The sequence below is a fragment of the Trichogramma pretiosum genome, unplaced genomic scaffold (assembly GCF_000599845.2).
Source record: "Trichogramma pretiosum strain Unisexual culture from Peru unplaced genomic scaffold, Tpre_2.0 scaffold63, whole genome shotgun sequence".
In the NCBI taxonomy this organism is placed as follows: Eukaryota; Metazoa; Arthropoda; class Insecta; order Hymenoptera; family Trichogrammatidae; genus Trichogramma; species Trichogramma pretiosum.
Window position 1 is genome coordinate 972,247 of NW_019640834.1, and position 22,224 is coordinate 994,470.

Sequence of the window (22,224 nt, forward strand, 5' to 3'; positions counted from 1 at the left end):
TTGTTTGTCGTTAATTCAACATTGTAAAATTAAAACTCGAACTTCATAGACAAGAAATTTTTTTCGAAATTCCTCAAACAAATTTATATATTCCCTTTACATTAAACAAAAACAATCTTTCATTACCGATCAATATATAAACATTTTAACTACCAAAAAATATTACATACTCGTTAAATCATTTGAGGGGTACTTTGTATGTATGAAATTATTAAAAAAAAAGTATACAAAGCTAAAATTGACCATCACAATTGCATTTCAGGCATTATCTTTTGCAACAATCAACATGTCAGAAACACAAGGTGGGCAACGACTTTGCTTCATTTTGTTTTATTGTTTTTAAGAAATTTGGAATGCGAAAATTGTAATTTTATTTTATTTTTAATACATAGATTACACAGCCGAATGCGAGAAGAAAAATGGTAATGGTGCAATCAAACATCAAAATTCGGAGACGAAATGCGAAGACGTGGACGAAGACCAACTGGATTCACAAACAGACTCTGGCAAACCAGGTAACAATAATACACTGTTTTTTTATATCAAAGAAAAAGTTGTGTATACAGTCGAATGTAAAACGAAAATAGTCTCGATTATAAGTTACGGGCCTAAAATTAAAACGCGATATTATTCACGAAAGAGAATTATATTTAGTTTTATTTATCGACGATCAGCTTGCGAAGTATATTTGCAGGTGGACATTTTTTTGTAAATACGCTAAATTTCGTTTCGCAGGGGATCGACGCGGCAGCAGCAATGGCAGCAGCGAAACCGTCTCCGCGGCTAAAAGTCTGGAACGAAAACAATCGGTAGAAGGCGCGGCGACGCCAGCCGCCAAGACCGATCAGCCACCGCAACCGACGAGCCAGGAGCAGCCGAAGCAGCAGCAGCCGAAGCAGCAGTGCGTACAGCCGATGTCACGATTTCAGATGCCTAACAGGCCCCAAGCCGGTGAGTGCAATTTATTGCCGATATTAATGGAGCAGCTGCGCTCGGTGCTCGAGCTCTCTTGTCCGTCTCAGCAGCAGCAGCAGCAGCAGCAGCAGCAGCAGCAGTCGCAACAGTCGCAACAGCCAAATTATCCGGAAGATTCGGGAGTCGACTCGGAAGAGGAGCCTCGGCCCTTGGGCAACAACAGCCATGACAGCAGCAGCGATATAAAACACGAGCAACAGCACAATTGCCTCGATCTCAAGTTTCTCGAGGACGTGATGCTGGTCGACATCGAGACCGCTCTGGGCCGGCTGCAGGACACGCTGCGCCGCGTCGACCCGGGCACCCTGGCGCGCTACAACGCCGATCTCGACTCGAGCAACAAGCTCCACTTGCTGCGCCTCATATCCAGCCTGCTGGCCAAGCTCCGACTGCCGGAAAACGCGCAGCAAACGGCAGGAGGGCCAGCAGCCACTGGGACTACGATTGGCGAGCAGCAGCCTCCGGTAGTAGCTGTACAGCAGCAAACTCCTAATACTGCGAGTGCGTCGTCGGTGAACGTTCGACGTCGCCGGCTCGAGCACCGGCACACGATCGGCGTGTCGGCCGACGACTTGGCACGCGCTCGTTTGTGCTTCGAGCGGCCAAAACAGCAGCAGCAGCAGCAGCAACAGGCTAACGTAGAGTCGGTGGTGACAGTTGCCGCCGAGCCAATTGCAACAGCAGCAGCTACTGCAGCAGCCACATCAGCGAATCCGAAAGCGGCGGCGACGGCAGTGCCTTTGCCGGCGTTCACGAAAAAATGCGTCAAGGACGCGATCAACGAGAGCAATCGAAATCTCCTGCAGCGGCGCTCGTTCGACGCCACCGCCACCAGCGAGACCAGCATCGTTGCTGCAAGCCGCGACGATACGAACCAACAGCAGCAACAGCAGAATCCAGCGCGACCGAATAAATTTTCCGCCCGCAAGAGCAAGATCAAACGCGCCAATACCATTGACATTCCGTCCTATCTGAAGCTTCATCAATACTCGGCCGGTAGCGGTAATTCTCATTCCCAGAGGCCCACGACTCATCATCACAAGTGCTACGCCGTCAGCAGTCAACCGATCAAAATTTCCGGACACACCTTCAAAACGGCCAGCGAGCAGTTATCGAGCAGTGGCGGCGGCGTGCCCAGCTTCGAGCTGAAAACCGACAACGATCGCAAATTCCTGGCGCTGATCAGCAAGAACCACGACACGAGTGGCACTAGCGGCGCCGTCATCGACACGACGAATCCCTTCAGAAACTTCGGCTTCCAGAGGCAGGCGAGCGACATGAGCTGCGACAAAAACTGGAGCAATCGCTTCAGCAGCATCAAGACCAACTTCGATCGGCCGACGTCGAGCGGTGGTAACGAGAAGAACGATCAGTCGTGCATTCCATTGTCGGCTAATAATTCGTCCAAGAACCACAACAAGTGCAAACACCAGAGCGGCATATCGTACATCAGGCGGAAATTCGAGGAGGACGTCAATTGTCAGGGGGAGGTCGCCAGTAGAAATTCCGCCGGATCTCCTCAGTACTGCTATCAATTGTTCAATAACAAAGCCGAGAATCATCAGGGAAACTTCAGTCACGCGCCCACCTCGCCTTTCCAGAGTATCGGCAAAACTGCGGCGCATCCGTCGTCGAAAAACAAGAGCATGCTGCAGGCCAAGCTCAAGCTGTTCGACCAAGGCGGCCCGACGTCGGACAAACGATCTTCAATCGCTATTCACGACAATCGCGCGTACGAAAAATCTCCGCGCATTGGACACGGCAAACAGATCGCCGTCGAGGTACCTTCGAATCGACGAATAGCCACGTACGACCCAATTCAAGCTAAACCGGCCGAAAATTTCACCTCGATCGACAATAATTGTTACCCGTTCTGCAAACGACCTCAGCCATTGGCCTATCATCCCGTCCCATCGTCGAGCATGACGCAGCTGCAGCCGTCACGAACTAGCTGTGTCGTGGTCGATCCCGCGTCCAAACCCAATATGCAATTGGTGAGCTTATCCAGGCCAGAGCAATTGGACGAATCGAGCAAGTTGACTATGATTCAGCAGCAGCCGCAGCCACAGCAGCAAAGTCCCCCCAAGGAGATCGCCGTACTCACGATAAATTCCAGCGACAATTACGATCTGCCGCGGCACATCATCTTCCATCCGTGTCCGTATCTGAACGACGGCAAAGTAGTGGACAAGAAGTGGACCAGCCAGCCGCAGTGCGGATGCTTCTCTGCGGCGCCGACGACGACGACGACGATGACGACCGAGGCCAAGCAGCAGCCAACGGCGACGACGTGCTGCTTTCAGCCGATCAAGAGCTCGGCCCACGAGACTAGTCAAGCTCAAACCTACCCGATGCCGATAAACGAAGCCAAAGATTCACCGATAATAGTCGACAGGAATAATTTATCTTACGCTCGAGACGTAGGAGCTGTGCCTTACCAGAGCTCGCCGTATCAGCAGACGCTGCAATCGCCAAGCAGCAACTTTCAAAACTTGGACGGCAGTAGAATCAGCGTCTTCGTGCCGGTCTCCAAATCCTACTTCGACCAGCAAAAGCAAGCCCTTAATCCGACTTACCGCAATGCAATGGTCGATCATCAACAGCTGCCTCCTCCCAGCTACAGCAACGTTTACGCGCCGAATCATCATCATCATCATCAGCATCATCAGATGATTAGCAGCCCTAAAAGTACCGCACCTCAAGTACCGCACGATCATCACCATCATCACCATCATCATCATTTGACGAGTTTACCCGTTGTACAACAGCAAGTCCGAAATTATCATCCGCAATTGCTTCACGAAAAGAGCCCGACGACGAGCGTGTCCAGCTCGGAGCGCGTCTTCAATTCCGCGCCCAGCATCTCCCAGAAGCTCTACAACGAGTTCAGCAAGTATCCGGAGGAACGAGCGAAGCCGGTGGATATTTCTAGTTTCGCTGGGAGCCAGGTGTACCAAGACATTCGAGCAGCTGACCACGCGACGACGACGTCTCCTGCATCCTACAACGAATCGGTCATCGACAAGGATAATTCTTACGGGCCGGTAGCAGCGAGCGGTAGCATTCCACCGAGCGCCATAATAGATTTCGACGCGGCGCTCATAGAGAACCAAGACATCAGCAACGAGGGCATAGTGACGCGGCACCCCTGCGCCACCGCGACCATCCTAACGGAGGCGGAAAAGCTCCAGGACCAGGACGGCATCGCCAAGAGCACGATCAAGCAGGCGCCGCGGCCCAACTACGCCGAGATGTCGAATCCCCAGCGAGACTTCAGCGACGTTCAGCGTCACAATTTGCTGCAGCAGAGCCTCATTCAGCAGATGCAGCAGCAGAAGAAGGCCTCGCCGGTGCAGCAGTTCTTGCAGCAGTTCGAGTCGCCTCGTCGGGACGCGACGGCGAGCCCGAAACGTCTCGTTCCAACGACGAGTCCGGTCGCGCCGCAGCCCGTCGCTCTCAAGGCGCTGACGAAGAAGCACAAAGCCCAGGAGTGCATCAACTTCTTCGAGGAGCGCCAGGCGCAGAGCCGAATCCATTGCGCGGCGACGGCGGCAGCGGCGCGAAACAATCAAACGTCGAGTCCCGTGGACACGAGCGACGAGTACCTCATGTCGTGCGCCAGCCGGCCCAATCGCAACCTGGTCCTGTCCAAGTCCGAGTCCTGGCATCAGCTCGCCGTGGCCAAGGGCGCCAAGGGCCTGCAGCTGCCCAAGCTGACGACGAGCGCGATAACGGCTCAGATGAGGCCTCCCAAGCCCGAGCTGCGAGCGTCGTCGAGCAAGCGACTGTCGCACTTCGATCCCCAGGCGACGGGCGTGATGGAGGAAAAGATACAGAGATACTTCCAGCCCGCCAATAAGTCCGCAGCTGGATCTCCAACGACGACGACGCAGACGTCGATCAATATGTCGAAATCGAGCAAGCGCAATTTTCACGCCAAGAAGTCGATGAATAGCTTGTCCAAGAGTCATACGATGCCGCATCTGTATGACGAAAGAATTTTCGATGAGGATGTCGATATAGAACAGGCCTTTGATAATATTTTCATGGAAGCAACTCGATCTGACAAGCATCATTAATAGACGAGCAACAATGTCATCTCGGTGTCTGTCAACCTATCTATCTCTCTCTCCCTCTCTCTCTCTCTCTCTCTCTCTCTCTCTTTCTCTCTTTCCTCTACCTTTCTTCTATTTTCTACTATGCTTTTCTTTTTTTCTCTCTATCTCTATTTCTCTTTTCTTTCTCTTTCTCTTTCTATCACGCATGCACACTTTTTCACTCTGTCCATTTCTCTCTTTCCTATTCAGCAATCTTAGATGATGTTATAAGCTCGATAATAATGATCCATCGACGATTTATGTGACGCACTGTCGCAAGGAGCCAACGATTGAATTTTTTTACGATTATTAATTTTTCTTACCGAAGATTGTGCTGTACTAGTATGATGAAAAAACAAAAACGAGTACAATAGTTTATTTATTTTTATAGATATTTTAAGTCTGACAAACAAATTGATTTACAAAGAAAATGTAGACCAGATTTTTTAAGTCTCGTATCTGATGTGTGTTTTCAATGCCTTAAGAAAATTTTGAAAGAGGCAAACTTTGCGTTCTTCTCGAAGGCAGCTCGAATATATACGCAGTGAGTCTCATTCATTTTGTCGATTTTTCTCGAATGAAAATGAAAGTTTTTGTTTTTCATATGCAATATAAAATGGTTGAAGTACAGAAGACAATTATTGAAATTCGCGATCTCTACTGTAGTATTAACTCTATTCATGGCAAAATATTCGTCGTTTTTTTTCAAAAGCAAAACAATAACAATACTTGCATATAAATTTCAATTTTAACAAATCTTCCATACTTCGACTTTATATAATTTGATATATTTCGTTTGAAGTTTGATTTCTCATGAAATTAATTTTATTGCAAAATAGCTGCCATCTAAATTAACGAAAATAATGCATTCTCTTTTTTGTTCTATACTAAATCTTGCGCAACATTTAAATAATTGATAATTTCATACACCTCTCATCAATTTCATTCTTGATAGTTTTGCTCAATTTATGTTGCCAATAACATTAATACGCGAACCAAAACAATTTCCTCGTTTGTACATTTAATACACTCAATATAAATATCCTCATACAGTAAACATTCAACAAATAAATTTCGAGAAAAAAATTTTTGTGAATCATTAGGCGGAAACTGATTAATGTTAAAGTATAAAGTTATAAATGCAAAACATGAACGGTCATTTCTCATAAAATATTAAAAGCAATCAAATTTTGTCTCTTTAAATCCTACCAGGCATGCCGCATGTATCTTTCTCTTGAAAAGTTCATCCCGCTACAATGTACATCCAATTTTTCGTAAAGCTTGCGGGATAAATAAATGCGTTCATTGCTTCTGATCGCAATTAAAAGTCAAACAAATGAATTTTGGAAAATTAAATAATATACTTTTAATAACGCTCTCTATTATCTTCATATCTAATGGCAAATAACGCTTTATAAATTTCTGAGATTTTAGAAATTTTAAATTACTATAAATTTTCAATTTTTGAAAATGACTCGATTAGTTAATTGAAAAATAGATAGGGCAGGATGTGTAATGTCATTAAATAAACAACCAATCGTAACACAAAAACAAACTCCCTCATACTTGTTAACTATGATTACTTGGAAAAATTAATTCAAAAATTGAAAGCTCCTCGTCGGTTATTTGTTGAGCTACATCCATCAAAAAGTAGCAAATACGACTTGTTTTCTAGTCCTCGATTCTCTATAAAAAAACTGTCCATGAAACAATGTTGCAAAATATTGTATGACTGGGTTCAAATAAAAAATAGCATGAGGTTTTTCCCACCTCCGTGTGTACAATCTTCAATAATCCTTCACTCTTATTCCTTTTCTATATCTCCTATATAAAATAATTTAAAAACACAGATAAATTATAATCAATAAAATTGAATGGGAAACACATGTCAGAAACGAACATTTTTAATTTTTTTAACTAATTTTTTATATCGTTATAAAAAGATATATTATAAGTTTATCGAAAAACGATCCGGACAACGATCTGATATCAAACCTTTAATTATTATACGTTTTCATGTAAAATAATATGCGATAAGCAGTGTATAAACTTAATACTATTTTCACATATGCACACGCTCACATACACTACACTCACGCACAATTTAAATACATTTTAGATAGTTATAATTTTGTCATGAGTATATTATAATTAGAAAATTTTCATTATAAAATTATTTTGATAATAACATTTTAATTCATTTAGTAATTAATATATTTGATTGAAAATGAATATTACAAGGATACTTGAATAATTTTCATGAAATTTTATAGCTCCAGTAAAAAAGCCCATCTCGGCATTTGCGAAATTTCGACAATTGGAGAAGCAAAATAGCCCCGCGTCAACAGGGTAAATTACATTTATAATTTTCATACTTTTGATTTATACGATCAAAATGAATAGTTAAAAATGAAAAAAATTTTTGCAGAGTTCTCAAAACTCCTGGAACAGATTATCGAGTCAAATATACCAATACGAACAATCAGAGCAATCAGAATAATGTAGCAGTCATCAAAGAGCGATTATTGGCTTGGTGTCAAGCTAAAACTAAAGAGTATGAGGTATTTAAAAATGATTTTTATTATCAATGTAACTAATTTTATGTGTATAATCTGATGATAACTATATCGTCTTAATTTTTGTTACAGAATGTTCACTTGAACAACTTTTCGACTAGTTGGAGTAATGGTTTGGGATTCTGTGCTCTTATTCATCATTTCCGACCCGATGCGTTCGACTATCACAGCCTTCAACCAGAAAATCGCAAAAAAAATTTCGAATTGGCTTTTACCAAAGCAGAGTACGTATTTCTTATATAGATTAGTTCAAGTTTCCTCTCGCCTGTTATTTTCTATTCTGCATAAATCGTACACTCGTATTAACGAAAATGATACTTTTCAATTTCCTATCAATCTAACTTATTGAACGAAAAATATAAAAACAATTGTTTTTCATTCGGAATTTTTAAGAAGCCTATTTTAAATTCAAATAATAAGTTTAAAATGTTCATTATTTGAGGCAGACATTTTTAACTTGACGTTCGACTTGTGTTGCAAATCCTTGTTTTTCCGATAATAGATTAGGGGAAAAATTGAGTGAAGGGAACGTAAACTTCAATTCTTTTTATAATTATGCTTAATTTTCATGTATATCTTTTTTTCGACTACAGTGAATATTATGAATCAAAATCATAGTTATGAATTATAACTAAATTGTCATTTTCATATTTACAGCGAAGTGGCTGGAATCGCTCCACTATTAGACGTTGAAGATATGGTTATGATGAGTCGACCAGACTGGAAGTGCGTTTTTACATACGTTCAGTCAATTTATCGACGCTTCAAGGACGAAGACTAATCACTAATCAAAGTTTGAATATTAAAAAGTACATGTGATCACTCTATTTTCATTATTTGTGAAGCTATTTGTACAATCTAATCACCATCTCAACTATTTGCTATAAAAATATGCTTAATAGTTCAATTATATCCTGTGCATGACTGCTCAAGTCAAAATAATTGTCAGTATTACATGCATATAAATATCATTAATGATACCAAAATTGCAGGTGTAAAAAAAATTGTTACTTAAATGTTTATATCATAAATGACAGATTGAATTTTATTGTTTTTATATAAAAAATCACACTCACGCTTATTACAAAAAAGGGCTGTTTATCAAAAAATTACTTTTAATTGACATCAAAAGGAGTACTAGAATAATATATACGTTAAATGACATGTTTATTATGATTAAATAAATCATTGTGAAATCGATACTATTAATTACAGTGGCGTACCATTAACTGTCATTCAATTATTAAATATTAACGCAAAAAGTATATACTGATTTCGCTAAAAAAATAAGTACTAAGATTATAATTCTTAAATTATCTGACATTAAAATTAAAATGAACATGAAAAATTATTTGATAAGAGATTTTTCATGATTAGAAAAATTTCATTAAAAACACAACACACAAACAGTTTAAAGATTCTTATTTTGTACTCTAATAGTTTTTTAAAATAAAAAAATTATACTTTCAAAATCATAGCCTACTATCATCCAGAGAGTTGTCAATATTATTATCATCCTCGCCAATCATTTCCTAGAAACAGAAATTATTGATGGTTATAATTAAATTAAAAATTTATTAAAATCAAAGCACATGTAACAAATTTAACAATTACCTTCAACACTTCTACCAAAGCGCTAGCTTCAGCATACATATCTTTATATACTTTTAGTTGTTCAGTTAGAATATGATTTTCTTCCAATGCCTCTTCAAGAGCAACTCGTCTTCGTTCAGCTACAATCTCCCAATATTTTTCACTAGGTCCTTCTGTAAAAATATTAGATGAAATAATAAACAATTATGAATCCAATCAAAAAGATTTTAGAGATTTCCGGTATAAAAATAATATATTACCTTCTGAAGTGAGATCTTTGCTTGTTATCTCAGGCTCATTTGTAGGGGTAGCTTGAATTCCAATATCTTTAAATATTCTACCATCTTTCTTCGAATCTTTCGCTTGATTTTTGGACTTTAGTTTGTCATTACTTTTTTTTGAGGAATCAGCTTTTGGTTTATCAATTGATTTTTTCAAATCAATTTTTAATTTGTCCGACATTTCACTGAAACAATTGCATATTTTTATATACATTAATTAAAGAGTAACAATTATAATATTTGATTTACACATAATAAAGCTTACTTCTTAATCGAGTCTCTACTCATGAGTGCTGAGCGCAATCGTCTCCCAGCACCAACTAAATTTTCCTTGTCAGTTGCGGCGGGTTGCAACTGATGCAATGTTTTCCTTAGCTTTTCCTGAAAAGAGTAATTTTAATGTTAATAAAAAATAAATTACCAATATAATTTTCATTTTGTTTAATATACATTTATTAATGCAGATAATTAAAAAAAAAATTAAAACCTGTGATAAAATAATAAAATTTATATGTCTTTTTATAGATTTTTAAAAAAATCTTCTCTTAAAAAAGATATTTTTAAAAACTTTAAAATGGACTGTGTTTAAACATTCTTCTGCTAAAAATGAAGTCCTTAACATACAGATACACTAAAAATTACCAAAAAAATTCAATGTTTTTGTTTTGGTGTTCTTTAATGATTATAGATTTCTTAAACTAAACATAGAAAATAAATGCTCAAAATATAAGAATCGATTAAAATCAACTTGGACTAAGTTTTCGAATTTCCAAGAAGAAATATACGAGATAAGGATACTTTAAATATCACTACTAACCTCTGGAGCGGCTGAATGATTAGAAGAGACTTTGATAGATCCTCCGGTTTTCATGATACCGTTGAAATGACAAAAATTGTCAAACAAAAAGTTGAGCAACTGCGTAAACGTTCTTGTTCAACGGACAATTACAGAATAGTACAAGAAATTATAAACTGAGTCTTTCAAAGTCTGATGAGGTGTCGAGTACGTATCAAACACGAGCAAACTAGTAACTCATATTCAATTAAATGTAAATAATACACTATTATGGTGATTTTATCAATTATATACGAAGTAAATGAATTAGTGCTCCAACTTGTAAAAGTACGTTATAATGTGTGCACATTTAAATGCTAAACATAACGTGTAACATCTCCGACTCCGTGTGATGTTATTATACTGGCACAAAAACGCGGGAGACGATTGACCCTGGCGCCTGGCGGGCTGTTTTGCAGCTGTCGAATATTTAGAAACTTTCGAGTCTCTAGTGACTGGTCTTGTGACCCGAATCAAATTTATTTTACGCACAGCTGAAAGCTTGTTTTTACGAGCTACTAGACTGATGGGATTCATGCGATATTTCAAATACCTACTGAAAGTTTTTAGAAGATTTTACTATCAAAAGCTGAGCGTATGAGAAAACTATAAATATACAACCCATAAAGCTCTTTGTATCACCGGTAGATGCGTTACCAAAATAATTTTATCAATAACTCGTAAAAATATGTATTTTCTAAAAATTTATTTACATTTGATACCTTTGAATTTAAATCTACTAATTAGATTCTCTATTGTATACAACTGAATCTCACTTCATTAATTTTTCAAACTTAATAAATTAATTTATTAAGAAATTTTTATGCATTACTTTTATATAATTTCTATTTTAGAAGTAGTAAAAAGCAAAGTGCAGTTATTAAAAACAACTACTTGGCCTAGAAAAAAATTTCAATTTTCGTGACGTAAGCGATGTTATCGCCACCTGCCTTTCAAGTTCAGTACCTCGTAGCACATTTTCCTTATCTCACAAATACATATATATGTTTCCTATGCGTAGAAGAGATAAAGTACCTACTTTTTTCTGACGTACACGCATAGGTGTACACATCTTTGACACATTATAATAACATGTCAATTCCCATTGATTATTCAAGTTGACAGATCGATAACAATATATATTGCGTCTTATCAGTATGGTGTTGCAGTACTTGCAGTTCCACGAATATACAAATTGTGTAGTGCAGATCGTTGGTTTTTCTAGTTTATAAAAACATCTTTCGTGTTTATTGTTCATTGTTTACAATATAATGACATCTACCGAACTTTTAGTTCTTAGTAATTCGTGTGAAGATACTTGCGTCCGAAAAAATTATTACAATAATTAATATTAATTATGGATTTCATTAATATTTTACCATTTGGTTCTACTATTGATTCAGAAAATCATAGACTTAAACAGTAATTACTCCGGTAATAAATAGTCATTATATCTGTACCGTCCATTTTGATCAAATCTTGATCAATAAATTCATGAAATATGAACAAAACTCATGAAAACAGTGATAAAGGAGTGATACAGCTTCCAGGTTGGCTCAATCCTAATTCTAATATTTTACCTCCTATTTACAAAAAAATTTGGGAAACTGTTCGTGAAAATCAATTGGAGATTGGTCATGTGCATAGAGATGCTTTTGTTGATACCAATAAAATTTTCCCTCTCTTATTAACAAGTCAATTATCTACTGAAATTCTTGGTTACATTTGGAGCTTAGCTAATCAAAAGCATGCTGGACAATTAACTGAACAAGAATTATATATTGTTTTAGCTCTAGTAGCTCTAGCTCAATCATCTTATTCTTTCAATAGTTTAGATGTTTTGAACCACATTAAAATTCCTCCTACTCCACATCTCAATCTATCTATATTTAATTCAAACAATGTAATTGGGAAAAATGAAATGAAATCTCCTTCACTTGGAGAAAATCCTTCAACTGTGGATACTTACAATATTGATAAAAATCATGACAGTTCTTCTAAATACTATAGCACTCAGTCCAGTAATTCTACCAATAATTTTGGAGCTCTAGTATTCAATCATGGAAATGAAAATTTAAAAGATAGGAAAATCTCTACCAACTACCCATGCTATGAAACTGATTCAAAACACTCAACATCTTATTCAGCAGATTTAAATGATGACTTTTCTGATTTTCAAAGTGCACCAATAACTACCACTTCATCTAGCTTATGGGAAACAAAACAAGGATCTGCAATTGGAAGTCGACTAGCAAACCATAATCTTGGTGTCAAAAAAATAACAGATAAAAGTAAAAAAGTCTATTCAAACAAAAATTATAATAACCAAAGTTATGCTAACACTTCATCTCTAAATAATTTTGCACTTCATTCTAAAGAACTACAACCAAATGAATACTTGTTAGAGCTTTTTCCTAAATGCACTGTAAAAAATCAGGCTAAGACAATAATTCTAAAAGACACTGCAATTAGAAATGTTGACTCAGTTGGGAAAATAAAACCACCAGTTAAAGATTTTTCAAATACTGTTGATGAAGTAGTAAGCAGTAAAGCAAATTTAAAAGAATCAAATGATGGTATAATCCAGCAAGACTTAATGAGTTTAAAATCTTCTGAAGATAAATACAGTGCTCTGAGAGCATTAGTCAAAGAAACACCTGCCCCAGTTGACATAAAATCAGAGGAAGAAGTTTTTAATGTTAATTCTGTATCAGATGATTTTGGAGATTTTGTTTCTGCAAATCACCCAAAACCTACCAAAAAAAGTGAAATTTCTGATACAAAACATCCCTTTGATTTATTAGGTAATCTTGATTTAAACGCTGAAAGTATAAGTGATTCAAATAGTAAATCTAGTCATCTCATTATTCAAGATAATTCTACAGATTTTAATGATTTTTCCTTAAAAGAAAATACTACTGTTGATAGTGAATATAAATTTGACATTATTGATACTGGTAAGATTACTATTTATTCCTTATTTGATCTGTATTTGCTTCTAACTTTTTACAATTTTTTCAGAAAAAGTTGTATCTCAAGAAGATGGTTCTCTAGTTAAAAATGTAGAACTGGCATTACCACCATCAAATTCCTTAACTAGATCTGGATCTGTTCTCAGCTTAAATTTGAAATCTTTTTCATCAACTAGTCAACAAGATGAGCAAAAATTTGAAAATATTCACCAAGTAATTATTAGCATATTTTCTATTTACTGTAAAAAAGAAAAACTTTATAAATATTGGTTCAATAATATTTTAAACATTTCAACTTAGATTATATACTGGGAGTGGAAACAATATATGGAAAGTTGTATTTTATTATTACAACTGGCTGCTAATATATTCACTAACATTTCATCAGATGTTGTTTTGAATGAAGTTTTATCTTCAGCAAAAGGATATAACTTTTTAGTCAGTAAGTGAAAAACTTTAAGATTATTATATTATAAGTTTTATGCTGTACCTGAAATGTTAACAAAAGTTAATTTCAACATAATTTTCAGACTTGGCAGAAGTTGCAGCTGTTTGTAGAAGAATAAACTTCTCATACAAAGAAATAGATGTAAATATTATGGAATTTGATGATCTGCTTATTAATATTGATAAAATATGGTCTGAAATGGAACCCTACTATGCAAATATTCCAGTAAATTGATATTTCTTGCATTAAGATTATATTAAACTTGAAAGAAGCTTAACTCATATTTTTTTCATAGATTGTTACTGAATTACCAGCCTGGCCAGTGCAATGTTCAGAAGGCAGTTCTTGTGCCCTATGTTTAACAATGATAACTAGCAATCGAATTATTTACAACAATATTAGCTATCATTCAACTTGTGCAAATTTGTGGTTACATGCTGTCAACAATAATCTACCAGCACTTCAGTATCCAGTAACATAATTATTTTTTAACAGCATATCAAAATTGAAATTTTTTTTGCTCTTTTGTTAGTATTATAATGTATCATGCCAGGCAGTATGAGGCTTTGGTTGCATAAATTAATGTGATTAAATTCTGACATTTCAGAAAAATTTTTTTACAAAGAAATTTAAATTTAAATGAATCTCATGTATTTTTTGTTATTCTCTGATTTTATTGTTCATTATTTAAAGAACTTACATTAGCTTAAATGTATTGCTTATACTCATTTTACATAAAAATCTTATAAATAAACAGTTTGTTAATAGTGTAAATTGAAAGTAGTTTTATCTTTGACTTGTATCACGAGATTTATAATTTATTCCTCTACTTTTCATTTCTCTTATAACTCCCGCTGGTAATCTTCCTGATACTGAAATGGCATAAACTCCTTTGTGGAACCGATCTGGGAAATACAATGTTACATGACAATTAAGCAAAAATTATAAAATAATATAACAGACTATTTAAAGTAATAAATTTCATAAACTTACTTATTCTTTGCCATTTGCATACCCAACTATCCTCCGGGCTCATAGCTGCTATAATTCTAAAATTGGGGAGGGTGTTACATTTCATACTTCAAATAGTAAAACTGTAATTCATAAAAAGTAATATATTATACATACCCATCAAAATTGGAACTAGTGCAATCGAACACATTGTCTTTATTATTTTTCATTCTTAAGAATTCATCACAATTTTCACATCCATCAATCTCAAACTGATCGAATGTCTGAAAATTAAAAGTTCATACGTGTTAAATTTTTGTTAAAATTCATATTTCACGGTAACTTTATCGTTTTATTTAGTAATAATTTTGGTAATATTAAAAACAATATTGTTCTTAACCTATGCAGAACAAGGACGATTACTCGAGGCGTCGTTTCCGACTTGCTAAAGATATGATGATAATCGTTGATTATCATTGAAAGAAAAGCGTTAAAATTCATTTTAATCACCAAGAATTTAAAAGTAAAGTTAATTAGTTAGGATCTTGAATTATGATCTTACCTTGACCAGCGAACACACCAAGCAAGCTCTCAAGCCCCTCAAATCTTTTGGTACTGTGTCCATTTTATTTTATGATTTTGTTATTACAAAGTCAAAAGTTCAAACAGATTTTTTTACTGTAGTACTGAAACTGAGTACTAAAATAAAATATTTAAAAACTTTAACTGTGATGTCAATGTTTAGACTATGCACGAGTCTGACAGTTTACTGCACAGGCCACAGACTGATCACTGCTCTAGAATGATACGAAAACCGGCGCTCGTGCTGTGAAGTAAGAGCTGACGTTGCAAGGTGTTGTACAATAGGAGCTTTGTCCATCGTGCAATACGTTACGCACTATCTACTGACGGCATACAACTTGTCATTGCAGAACGAGACATTCTTCTATGATATCGTACAGTACAGTAGTCTAGATTCAGACTCGAGTGCAGTAAACAGCTTAACCTGTGAAAGTGTATCAACAAACATTCTCACTTTGGTTTCTTTCAAACATTTCTAGTTAATTCGTAAGTTTTGTCATTTTATGTTATACTTGAAGCTTATACATTGATTACATGTATAAATCCATTATTATCTTTGGCTGTATTGTAACAATTACGAAAAAATTGCAGACAAAATGCCGACTGATTTCTACATTCGGTACTATGTTGGTCACAAGGGCAAATTCGGACACGAATTTCTGGAGTTCGAATTTCGACCTGATGGCAAATTGAGATATGCCAACAATTCAAACTACAAAAATGATACTATGATCAGAAAAGAAGCCTACGTCCATCAGTGTGTGATGGAAGAATTAAAAAGAATCATTCAGGATTCAGAAATCATGCAGGAAGATGATTCTCTATGGCCCCAGCCTGATAGAGTTGGTCGCCAAGAATTAGAAATAGTTATTGGTGATGAGCACATATCATTCACCACGTCAAAAACTGGTTCGTTGTTGGATGTAAACCAGTCAAGGGACCCAGAAGGATTAAGATGCTTCTACTACTTAGTACAAGACTTGAAATGTCTTGTTTTTTCATTAATTGGATTACACTTTAAAATTAAGCCCATATAAATATTTTCAATGTTTATAAATATAACTTAATTTTTCTACAGTATACATTAAAAATAAATTAATTCATCTAATCAAATAAAATTGACTAAGATTTTACACAAGCGCTAGCTTCATTTCATCAATAAGAATATTATAAGCTGTAATCTCTGAATTGGCAGGATAATTATATTATATTCAATAATAATTTATTAATGAAAAATTTTTCATTGAAAAAAAAATTTCATAAAATTCAAAAAATAAAATGATTATTTAATTGAATATGCTCGTCTCTTATTTTAACAACTGATAACAGACCGCAATAAATTTGCCCATAGTTTTGGTTAGTTTGGTTACCCACGACCACCACAAGCTTCAGGGTCAGGCAAACTTCCTTAACCTCAATAGTTGTTTATAAACCGTTGAAATATCGCTCATATCGATTGTCACTTTGAATTTTTTTTCTACTTGGTAAAACTTCCACTTCATTTATTTTTGACACAGTGAAAAATTAAAAATTTTAACTTATAGTAACAGTTTATTTAAAGTTGCAGTAAAGTTAATTCAAAATTATGTTAACAAACGTCACAACTATTAATAATTGTAACACTTTTTGCTAAAAATGGAGTTGTTTTGATGCAACTATATCAACTAAAATTAACATCATAAAGGTATTTTTAACTTTATTTTTAATTTAATAATATTTGTTGAAAATAATTTTGCATGATAAATTTGAAATAAATTTTTTAATATTGTATTTTACTGAATAGACTGATAAATTTTTTATAACCATATATTTTTTTGGACAATTCTACAGCTATGAAATGTCTGTCAATGGTAGTGCCAGAGCTTTCGTTGAAGATGATGAACCCTCTTCATCACAGAATAGATCACCCGACAGTAATTTAAATGTAGGAAGAGCAGTAACAGATGCAGTACATGAAAGGTTTAGACAAAACTTAATTTATTGTGAAAGTTGTAAGGAAACATTTATTGGTAATGGTGTTAGTATTAAAAAACATTTTAATAGATCACATTTAGCTGATATAAAATGTATTTATTGTTCTGGGAAAGTACATCATTATTACAAAGTAAAAAATAATGACAATAAAGCAGAAAAATTTTACTATCATAGATGTAGAGATTGGATGAGTATGAAATGAAATTATTACTAATATGTACCTAATTCTCGTTCAGGAACAAATATATTTGACCAAAAAAACTATTTTGTGATAAACATAATGTTAAACCATAATAGAAATCAATCGACGAAAAGATTGAGGTATCTGTTTTTGCATAATTTTTTTATGTAATTATTTGTTACAAGTTATGCATTTATGTTACATTTATAATAGTATTGAAGTTTTACGATCTGCTACATTAACAAAATTGTTATCTCACATCAATACTTACCATTATTGTAATGGTCTTGTTTTAAGTACATATTGAAATGGAAATAATTACTTATACACATATATATTTTTTACGATTTTATTCTACTTTGAATAAATTCAGTAATAAAAACTGCAGACTGCCTTAACTTTTGTTTCTTTTTATTTGTAGAATAGTTATATTAATATACTTATAAAAAGTTACAAATTTGAAAAAAATACTTTGAAATTTTTAACAAATTAATTTCAACTATTCCATTTTGAAAATTTCCTTGATTTATGAAAAATTATTTTACAAAATATCGTTTTTAAGAAATATATAATACTGCATTTGAAATTTTGTATTTGCATACATTTTATTTTCATTTAATTCATTATTTTGCATGAAGACTTAACAATATTATATAAAAAGGTATTTATCTATCAGTTCATTTATGTGCGCAAATAAATTATAGTGAATCCATCATTAAATTAATATTTTATTTTAGAAGAAAATAGGTAGTAATTTATGTTACACTTCTTAAAGACTATGCTTGATGACTAAATCAGTAAAAATAATTTTTTTTTATTTCCTCTTGTGTAACACTCATATGCTTTGTAAAATTCATAAAGAAGTGGTACTTTTTACTCAATTGGAAAAAAAGTGAGTGATTTTTACAATAATAAAAAATTCTTTGGATCTAATATTTAAGTCAATTAACGAAAACAATTGTAATACTTACTGAACTTTAATTTTGATGCTTTTTTTGCTTTTTAATTAATATATTCAGTTTTTAACTTGTACATTTTAGTTTATTCTTTTCCAAAAAAAACTTCAATCTTGAAGGATAATCAGTCATTATACCAGTAGCTCCAAGCTCAAAAGCCTTTCTGAATTCATCTTCTTTATTCAATACCCACAAGTAAACCTTGAAATGTAATATAATTGATTATACAAACTTTTCAAAAAATATCTATTAGTGGTGTTACGCACATGCAATCCTCGAGCTTGCAAATGATTGAATAAAGATGGTCTCATTAAAAGTATATTCATGGCTTTTAAGAAAACTTTGTCAATTGGCAGAAAAGGTGGAATAGGTCTATCCATTTTCCTTAAAAGACAAAATGTGTATTTATAAATTGCAAATTTTAAAACTGAAAGAGTTGAATATGAACATTTATTTTTAGTTCTTACTTGAAATATATTGATGGCAGAAATATTTCAAGATGTGTTTCTTTAAGAGGCACAAATGGTAAAAGACCAGTATACATGTAAATAATCAAGAGTATAACTCTTTTCATAGAAAATAACAAATTAACATTTGGATTCTAAAAAGTAAATGATATAGTTTAGTATTGAATATATAGAATATTTTTTATAGTATATATTATATGAAATAAATAATCATATTACTTACCATTTTATAACATTTTTGAGTAATCTCATCGCTAAAATTACCCCATACTGTATAATCTTCTCGTTTATATTGTTTTATTAACTCTGATACTTTGTATATAAGTTCATCATTATTAATTTTTATATCAATATTTATTGGTAATTGGGGAAAATTTTTAAAAACTTCTTCGAGCAATACAAATTTTCTTTCTTCTTTATTTTCTGAACCCTCATAATAAGCCCCTGTAAATTGTAAAATTTATTTTTCCATTCATAAGTACTTGTATTATTAATTCACATACCTGGATCAAAATCTATTGGTAGCCTAGTTTTCAATAAAGGCAAATCATCAAAATCAAGCTCACTAATATTTTTATCAAGTCCTGTGCTCCTTAAAAGATTGTGATCATGAGAAACAACAACTTGTCCATCTTTTGTCAAATGGCAATCCAATTCCAACATTTGTGTACCCAAAGCCACAGCTCTGCAATATTAAAAATTAAACGTTTTCTTAGTACATATTAGTTCTTTAAATTAATTATTCATTAGATATTTATGTTGAAGATAAGGTGCTCAAAATTAAAGTTTGTACATATTCTTCAATGCTATCTCATATACTCATATAGTTCTATAAATTTATCATAAAATTTTACTATTATGTAAAAAAAAAATAAAACTTACACATACCTCTGAAAAGCACTCAATGTATTCTCATAACTTTCTCCTGCACCTGTAAACGCCATGTAAATTGAAATGAAAGGAATGCAACATGTATAAAAATATTTAAAAGCTGCATATGTAGTTAATAATAAATACCGCCTCTATGACTAATATGCTGACAAATGAATTTGACTTTTTTCTTTTTGTGCACAAGCATTGGGTATTTAAACAATAATACTGACGTGAGAACATAACTTCCGACTAACGCATAAAATATCATCTTTCCAATTAGCTATCGTAGTTTTTTTTTATTTGTTTACACTTTCACATTGCCTCTCCATTCTCGTAACTTTGGAGCGCTAATGGGCACGACAATATTTAATTATTTAATCTTTTATAACCGCGATTGCTATCAAAGCTCGGCAATCAGTCATTGCGTTCATAAGTTTTCACTTTCCTGCCTCTCGTAGCGTCATTTATAAAAACTTCACGTTGCAATCAAGCTGCACTTCAACAGAAAACTGTTTTGTAATTATAGATAAGAGATGCAATATAGTACGTTGGGCTGGAAAACGCCGTCAGGTCTAAAAAGCTGAAAATCGACTGACAGACGCGTCTGCGCTAAATGTAGCAGTGTGGAGTTTTTGGCACTGGCTTGATCTGCGACTAAGGCAATATCAATTGGCTATTTTTGAAAATATCTGTTTGTTACAGTAATAAATTATTAAATGATATTTTTAATCTCGAATATTTTAAAAACTAATGTCAAACAACAGTACAAAATATTGGGTTCAAAAAGCACGAATAACATTAAAACAAGTTTGTTGAAATTTGCATGACTTTTTACCTTGTAAACAATTTTTATAAATAATTTTTATCGTGGTAAGATTGATTTCAAATAGTATCTTACAAAAAAAGAAACCAACTGAAAATTCAAGAAAAATTTAGTTACGCGAATGACGATTATTGAATGTTATTTCAACAAAAATACTGCCAACAAACAATAATCGTATTGCAAGTTTGATTTCCAGCGAAATATGTCAATAAAATAATTAATACAGCAAAGAGTCTGGATTCATATGAAAGTATAGCTACACGAAATGAAGCGGAGCTTGATGAGCTTCAGAGCTTCACTATATAGGTATATTTTAAGCAGTAAACATCCTTATCCCCACTTTCCCGGTCGTATTTTAAGCCATACGTCTCGAGCATTGACGCGACAAAAAGGCCGCGCCTTTGGCGTTGTTTATTGAGTAAATTCCTTGCAACAGTCACCTCCTTGCGAGTTATGAATAATCAATAAAATTTATGGAAGAAAACTCAATACGGCTGATATTCTGTTAAATATTGTTAGATGATTTTACACGAAAAAAATTAATTTAATACCACTGGCGCCTTGGTTCATTACTCGACCATTATGTAAAGAAAATAAAAAACTATTTTACTTTTCTTCTTAAATGGTGAACATTTTAATTAAAATTTGATTAATAATACTTGTACAAAATCCAAAAAAAAGATTGCAAGGTATGAAACTCGAGATATTTACGTCAGAGAATCGACTTAAGGAGGCTCTTTCGATTTTGTCAAAGATGAGAGAATTTGATGTAATTGATATCATCGATTCCTTAGAGCATCACAATTATGTAGAAAAAAAAAAAATTGGGGGTCGGCGAACTAACTTCCGAGAAAACTGCAGTCGAAAATGCTCATTTTAACATGCAGTCTTATGGGAGGCTATCTTTTTTTGTTAATAACTTTTTTCAATGATGAGAGACTTTGATAAAAGTTATATTTTCTGAAAGGGAATTTAATAATGTTTAAAATGAAATGATAAAAAATATAGGTTGGCGAACGTTCTGAAGAAATATAACGTGATAACCGTTGAATTCCTCGATGTGATCCGAAAGACGACGCAACGCAAAAGAGCGCGAAATTCAAATTCGAATAAAAATAAAAATTTTAAATTAAATAAAAAACGGGGCAATTCTGAGAAAGAAATCTTTTATTATTAAAATATGAATTGAACATTTTATAAAAAAAATCAACTAAATCTATTTCTCAATGGGAAATAAACTTAAAATCAGATGTCTGCTCGAGAAAGGCCTAGCCGTACGGCACATGCGCATTACGTTGCGTTCTGCACCATGCGTAAGCTACAGCGCGTTCGACTGTACAAAAACCGGTACCGAAAGAGCCTCCTTAACTTCTTTTGCATCCGAACGATCAGAACAGGCTCAATTTGAAAAAGTAATAATGAAGTATTTTCTTTGAAATTCCATAGTTTTTGAAAAATTAACTCGGAATAGGTATAATTAAGAAATTTTGATAATTGTTGAAATTCATAATGATAATTTGCAGACCAAATCATGCTAGTACCGTCAGATCGTTCTAATTCACCTCAAGTATCAAATCAGAGATGCTACCAATCGCTATAGACGAATTATAGGGTCTCTTGGTCCCTGGAACTTTTTCCCC

The 22,224-nt window shown here is 34.3% G+C and overlaps 7 protein-coding genes across 7 annotated transcripts; 4 read left to right on the forward strand and 3 right to left on the reverse strand.

The window, feature by feature from the left end:
• The first annotated feature begins 957 nt into the window (after positions 1-957).
• On the forward strand, positions 958-7,421 carry LOC106654890. The gene is made up of 2 exons (XM_014375014.2): positions 958-5,616; positions 7,346-7,421. Exon 1 carries the CDS (start codon positions 978-980, stop codon positions 5,052-5,054), a length of 4,077 nt encoding a protein of 1,358 aa, XP_014230500.1. The 5' UTR covers positions 958-977; the 3' UTR covers positions 5,055-5,616; positions 7,346-7,421.
• Positions 5,689-8,429, forward strand: LOC106654522 (smoothelin-like protein 2). The gene is made up of 5 exons (XM_014374440.1): positions 5,689-5,737; positions 7,346-7,421; positions 7,501-7,633; positions 7,721-7,872; positions 8,306-8,429. Exons 1-5 carry the CDS (start codon positions 5,689-5,691, stop codon positions 8,427-8,429), a joined length of 534 nt encoding a protein of 177 aa, XP_014229926.1.
• Positions 8,430-8,798: 369 nt separating this feature from the next.
• LOC106654716 (geminin) lies at positions 8,799-10,744 on the reverse strand. The gene is made up of 5 exons (XM_014374714.2): positions 10,340-10,744; positions 9,788-9,903; positions 9,502-9,707; positions 9,263-9,414; positions 8,799-9,180 (listed from the first exon to the last, which is right to left on the reverse strand). Exons 1-5 carry the CDS (start codon positions 10,391-10,393, stop codon positions 9,121-9,123), a joined length of 588 nt encoding a protein of 195 aa, XP_014230200.1. The 5' UTR covers positions 10,394-10,744; the 3' UTR covers positions 8,799-9,120.
• Positions 10,745-11,389: 645 nt separating this feature from the next.
• LOC106654641 (synergin gamma-like) lies at positions 11,390-14,557 on the forward strand. Its single transcript, XM_014374598.2, has 5 exons — positions 11,390-13,314; positions 13,379-13,542; positions 13,630-13,771; positions 13,860-14,002; positions 14,073-14,557. The coding sequence occupies exons 1-5, from the start codon at positions 11,859-11,861 to the stop codon at positions 14,256-14,258; spliced, it is 2,091 nt and encodes a 696-aa protein (XP_014230084.1). The 5' UTR covers positions 11,390-11,858; the 3' UTR covers positions 14,259-14,557.
• LOC106654642 (transcription elongation factor SPT4) lies at positions 14,429-15,535 on the reverse strand. Its single transcript, XM_014374599.2, has 4 exons — positions 15,291-15,535; positions 14,906-15,012; positions 14,771-14,826; positions 14,429-14,682 (listed from the first exon to the last, which is right to left on the reverse strand). The coding sequence occupies exons 1-4, from the start codon at positions 15,351-15,353 to the stop codon at positions 14,564-14,566; spliced, it is 345 nt and encodes a 114-aa protein (XP_014230085.1). The 5' UTR covers positions 15,354-15,535; the 3' UTR covers positions 14,429-14,563.
• Positions 15,536-15,685: 150 nt separating this feature from the next.
• Positions 15,686-16,583, forward strand: LOC106654692 (protein mago nashi homolog). Its single transcript, XM_014374674.2, has 2 exons — positions 15,686-15,796; positions 15,902-16,583. The coding sequence occupies exon 2, from the start codon at positions 15,907-15,909 to the stop codon at positions 16,345-16,347; it is 441 nt and encodes a 146-aa protein (XP_014230160.1). The 5' UTR covers positions 15,686-15,796; positions 15,902-15,906; the 3' UTR covers positions 16,348-16,583.
• Positions 16,584-18,083: 1,500 nt separating this feature from the next.
• LOC106654816 (lysophospholipase D GDPD1-like) lies at positions 18,084-22,200 on the reverse strand. The gene is made up of 8 exons (XM_014374849.2): positions 22,147-22,200; positions 19,906-20,450; positions 19,777-19,819; positions 19,392-19,573; positions 19,112-19,332; positions 18,889-19,022; positions 18,688-18,805; positions 18,084-18,622 (listed from the first exon to the last, which is right to left on the reverse strand). Exons 2-8 carry the CDS (start codon positions 20,027-20,029, stop codon positions 18,488-18,490), a joined length of 957 nt encoding a protein of 318 aa, XP_014230335.1. The 5' UTR covers positions 20,030-20,450; positions 22,147-22,200; the 3' UTR covers positions 18,084-18,487.
• Positions 22,201-22,224: the final 24 nt, after the last annotated feature.